The 5,501-nt window shown below is 34.7% G+C and overlaps 1 protein-coding gene across 1 annotated transcript in view; it reads left to right on the top strand.

Moving 5' to 3' along the window:
* Positions 1 to 3,387, top strand: part of LOC107708049 (receptor-type tyrosine-protein phosphatase T-like) — a 259,431-nt gene extending 256,044 nt beyond the window's left edge. Inside the window, exons 32-34 of the mRNA XM_016512197.1 lie at positions 432 to 595; positions 1,158 to 1,212; positions 3,224 to 3,387. Of these exons, the coding sequence (XP_016367683.1) occupies positions 432 to 595; positions 1,158 to 1,212; positions 3,224 to 3,277 (273 nt within the window). The 3' untranslated portion in view covers positions 3,278 to 3,387. The remainder of the gene's footprint in view (positions 1 to 431; positions 596 to 1,157; positions 1,213 to 3,223) is intronic.
* Positions 3,388 to 5,501: the final 2,114 nt, after the last annotated feature.

The following is a 5,501-nucleotide window of genomic DNA, read 5'->3' on the forward strand; positions in this document are numbered from 1 at the left end:
CAAAAACTGCAACACATAATTAATAATAATATGAATGTAGAAAGACAGTATAATAGTATTTTCTTGCGAAACATACTCCAATAATCATTTTTATTAGTGCTGTCAAACGATTAATCACATCCAAAATAAAAGTTTTTCTTTACACAATATATGTGTATACTGTACATATTTATTATGTATATATATACAAACACATGCATATATATATTTATGAAAAATATGTTTATATATTAAATATATTTATATATAATATACAATATAAGAATGAATAGCAGCTCAGATCATTTGTTCTAGGACGAATTTGAGAAATGTTTTAGTTCATATTGAGATCTTTAATTTGGCTTGCAGACTTTTGTCACTTTGTGAAACATGAGTTAACATGAATGTTTTCTGGATAAATGTTCTCAAAACGTCTCCTGTTCTGCTTCCAGCCTCAAGACGGCTACCGTCTGGTCCAACATTTCCAGTATATTGGTTGGCCAGCGTACAGAGACACGCCGCTGTCCAAACGCTCCATTCTGCAGCTGGTCAGACGACTGGCCAAGTGGCAGGAGCAGTATGACGGAGGAGACGGACGCACGGTGGTCCACTGTCTGTGAGTGTGACCTCCACAACCCCAGCTCCATCACAATACAAAGCTGTTATACATAAACCCATAAACATGTTAACATATGAATGAATGAGTCTTGCTTGGAGAAACCCTGTGATGAGCAGATTGGACAATATTAATAGACACATAGCAAAACACATCGCAGGATAATATTGTGGTGTGTGCAGTATAAACCTGGGCCCGTATTCACAAAACATTTTATCTTACCACTAAGAGTTCTCCTAAATAGCAGCAAAAGTTTTTAGCTAAGAGTTTTCTCTTAAAACCTATTCACAAAGCTGCTGAGACAAACTTTTACTAAGGAATAGAGAGATTTGTCCGTCACGGACTGCATGATTTCGCCACTTCAGATGGAATTTTTTTTTTCTGCGACTAATACAATTTTGGTAACATGCATATAAACAGCCTTTTAATTAGCAGAGTAGAATAATCTCATGGCTGATAGTAAGACATGCAAACATAAAAGAAAAGCAAACTGGACGCGAGAACAGCTACATATTAAGGATATAATCAAAAATTTGGAGTTGGGATAACCTCCAAACCAAAGCCGATACCTGGTAAAGACGCTGAGGAACAACAAAGCCAACATGGTGGAGACAATGGTGAGCTATACACAGATCTATCACTATATCTGTTTGTTAGTATGTTTTCAGTTGTTCAGTTTCAGTGTACTTGTCTGTTTATTGGTATGTTCACATAAATTAGTGTTTTTATTTACATTGTGTTTAGTGTCAATTTACACTACCGTTCAAAAGTCTGGGGTCAGTAAGATTCAGCAAGGCTGCATTAAATTGATCAAAAGTCACAAAGAGATTTATAATGTTATAAAATATTTCTATTTCAAATAATTATGTTCATTTGAACTTTTTATTCATCACAAAAATAACTAAAAAAAAAATATTATGTAATATATGTATATTAAAGTAAATCAGCATATTAGAATTATGATTTCTGAAAGATCGTGTGCTACTGTAGACTGGAGTAATGATGCTGAAGATTCAGCTTTACCATCACAGGCATAAATTACAATTTCAAGTATATTGCAATAGAAAACAGTTATTTTAAAATGTAAATAGTTTTTTTTTTATCAAATAAATGCAGCCTTGGTGAGCAAAATAGACTTCTTTCAAAGTAAAATAAAAAAAAAAATCCTTCCAACCTCAAACTTTTGAACAGCAGTGCAGATTAATGTTTTTAGTAATTTTGTGTTCAATTTATGTGTATTAATATATTGCTTGATACTTTAATATATATATAAAAAAAAAACTTAACATGTAATCTTGATATATGATATAGCTTTACTGAAGTTACTTTTTGTTAGTAACTTGTACTTTATGTAACTATTTGTAAAGTGTAGTTAAAGACCCTGTTTATTCACTTTTCTTTCCTCTATTCATGTTTCAAAGGAAATAGGAAGTTTAAATGGTCCTTTTTAAAATAAATTAATATAACCAATGGGCTTTAGTTACATTACAGCCATTAACATGAGTTGCCACTTGTTTGCTAGTCATTTGCAGATGGTATAATTTCTTTCTCTAGACTAGTTCCAATTACAAGTGGGAACATTTAATTTTTTGTTTACCACCATATGATTCCATCCTCATCTTTCTCAGTTCTTCAGATTAAGGCTGTTGAGTGGTTACATATTCAGATAGTCGCTATCTTCAGGTAGTTTGTTGATGGTTCCAAGCAACAGTTCCTTGAGCCTTCCCAGCATCTCTCTGAGACAGAAAAAGAGTGTAATTATTCGGTCACTTCAAACCCTTGAGACAGACAGCTGCGTTTTCTGCAATTCTGAGAGAACGTCTTGCGTCTAATAGAATGCTGCTGCAGGTGCAAGCAGACATTTATCCTGCCCCTTATCCCCTGACTGCACTCCAAACATCTCGCTCAGCTGGAGAGAACTGAAAAACTCCACAGCTGGCTGTCTGATACGATCCTGGACCAAAATAGGACTAACGTCAGGTTACCCATGGCCATTAGCCTGGAAAAGAAATGTATCTATTAATAACTTCATGAAAATTTATTTAGTGATTTTTCTTTTTATTTGTACTCCAAAAAGATTTTATCAGCTAGAAATTCCTATTTGTGAGTGCAGTCTCTTGAATGAATGAATTTATTTATTTTCATTCATTTTATTTATTTTATTAGATTCGTAATTATTATTGATTTATTTTTAATGATTATAGCTAATTCATTTCCTCTAAGGCTGTCTGCTCTAGGTTGGTTGGGAAGAGATTGATTGCATTGATTTTTATAAAATAATTCTTTAAAAAAAAAAAGTCATCAACTAGACATTGCGATTTATGCTTGTGATCTCTATTATGAACATGCCGTTATAATAAACAATGTTAACAAACTTTATAAAAGTGGCATTATAAAAATGATTTTAATTACCATATACACCCAGGCCAGGTATAGGGACCCTCTGACATCTAGATGACTGATGAGTCTGTTTCTCTATCATAAGCAGATGTTTTTCTTCTAGTAAAAGTGACTGTATAATGATGGGATTGGATTATTAACGCAGGGGTTATAGGGAAAGTCCCCCTTGAGCGGCGTCTGCTTTTGAACTGCTAATGCATTTTTGCTACTGCTTCTGTTTTTGTTTAGGAGCAGTACAAATTCTGTTACGAGGTGGCTCTGGAGAGCTTGAATGCCTTCTGAACGTACGAAAGGTGAAGAAGGGGAAAAAAACCATGCAACGCAATCTTCTCTTCTTCCTCAGAATGGCATCTCATCGTTCAGTCTTTCCTCTGAGCTTCTGTGATGAGAACAGGAAAAAATCTAAACAAAGCTTGAGCGAATTTGCAGAGAAACGTGAGGACGGATATTTTTGTTATTCTGATGATTTTTGTGGTTCCTTCCTTTGATGCGTTTTCACTCTGCCTGCTTTCTCTCACACGTACACCGCTCGCCTACAGACCAGCGTAAAGATTCTTCAAAGGTTGGAAGTTTTGGGTAATATTTGTTCTATTGCCGTTTCGGTCTTTTCTTTTAGTGTTTGTTCTTTCTAAAAATAGACGTTGCCATTTTGGTTTCTTGATGTTGGCAGTGAATGTTAAAGATTAAATATGCATCTGAAGTATTTTCCGTTTGTCATTTGCACTTTATGTTACCACCAAGGGTGAATCTCACAAATAACTACTGTATAATGAGAAATTATATTTAGCATCAAGATAATGGAGGCTATTTTAAGACCATTAATTGCCTAATTGTCAATAGTCTATTGTAAGGTTTAAAAAAAAAAAAAAAAAAAAAAAAAAAAAAAATGTGCAAGGAACAGACCCGTCACAACTTCACTCTGAGCGGGAATTGCTCAAAGTCACAGACTTTAATGAAACAAACAAACAAACAAACGGAATACCGCTATGGAACTCAGGAAGACATTCAACGGCGAACATAGGACACTGGAAACACTGGGTTTATATAACAAGGAGCTAAACGATAACCAGCTGAATCAAATAGAACAAAACGAGAACAGGAAACAGGTTCCAACAAAGAACTTGGAACCATTTAAATAAAAAATGTAATTTATAAACTCCGCTATGAATCTACGGCAATCATCAGGAGTCAGAACTCTGAACAAATTATCATATTTTAGTCCCATCCGGAAGCACGCATTAATCATAGAATCGCTCCATCTCACCAGGTGTATCACACTCAGGAACTCCTCCACATACTGCTCCAAAGGCCGTCCCTCCTGCTGGAAATCAAAGAGATAGTCCTCAGCCCAGTTCATCTTGTTAACAAGGTTCGGCATTCTGTCACAACTTCACTCAGAGCGGGGAGACGCGGGAATTGCTCAAAGTCACAGTCTTTAATGAACGAACGAACAAACAAACAAACGGAATACCACTATGGAACTCAGGAGGACATTCAACGCCGAACATAGGACACTGGAAACACTGGGTTTATATAACGAGGAACTAAACGATAGCCAGCTGAATCAAACAAAACGAGAACAGGAAACAGGAACACCAAATAAGGACATGTCACACATGAGGAAACTAGGTCAGGGGGAGCACGTGAAGACGGAAAACACACACAGACAGTCTAACAGGTGTGAAATTTACAACTAAATTGGACTAAAAGCAGTGGCTATCAAAAGCTATGAAAAGGACAAAAAAGTATTTTCAGTGAAAATGACTTAAATTAAGGGAAACGGAAATGATGTAGGCAAGACTCAAACTATTTCCCTGTTAGGTTTAATACATTTTGTTTTTTTTTACTTTCTAATCATAGAAGAATCCTGTAAAAAAAAGTTTTGCTGTAAATGTAACTACAATATTACGTTTTACTGTATTAAATTCAGCCTTGGTGAGCATAAGAGACTTCTTTCAAAAACATATATACAGTATCTCACTGCCATCTGTAATCAGAAGCACATATAAAACTGGAATATTATTTAATTTCATTCACATGTGTTTCATAAACGCAATCCTTTCTGGATTACAATCCGCCATCAAAATGATACATTTAATTATTCCAGCTGCTTTGAGAAAAGGCTATAAACGATTTTCCACTTGCAGGATCCTCAAATGCGATAGCCTAGTAGACAACTTCTTGACTGCAGCTTTAAGGGAGCTTTCCATTTTATCATTTTGCAAACTGAATGTTCTGAAACAAGTAGTAACATTAAAAACATTTTAGATGAATTTCCAACTAAAATGTTTGAGAAACAAAATTCCATGAACAATGTATAAATAATGTTTTTAAGCTAATGTTTTGAGAGCATTATTATTTAGAACAACAACTTGGAACAGACATTTTATTAATGTAATTTTAAGAATGTTTGTTCCTAACTTTGAGAACCTTGCAAGAATGTTATCCGAAGTTCTGAGTACATTCATTGTTAGCTGGGTTGGACTGCAAAAAAAAAAAAAGAAAA

Source organism: Sinocyclocheilus rhinocerous, unplaced genomic scaffold (genome assembly GCF_001515625.1).
Source record: "Sinocyclocheilus rhinocerous isolate Xijiao unplaced genomic scaffold, SAMN03320098_v1.1 scaffold113, whole genome shotgun sequence".
NCBI classification, from domain to species: Eukaryota; Metazoa; Chordata; class Actinopteri; order Cypriniformes; family Cyprinidae; genus Sinocyclocheilus; species Sinocyclocheilus rhinocerous.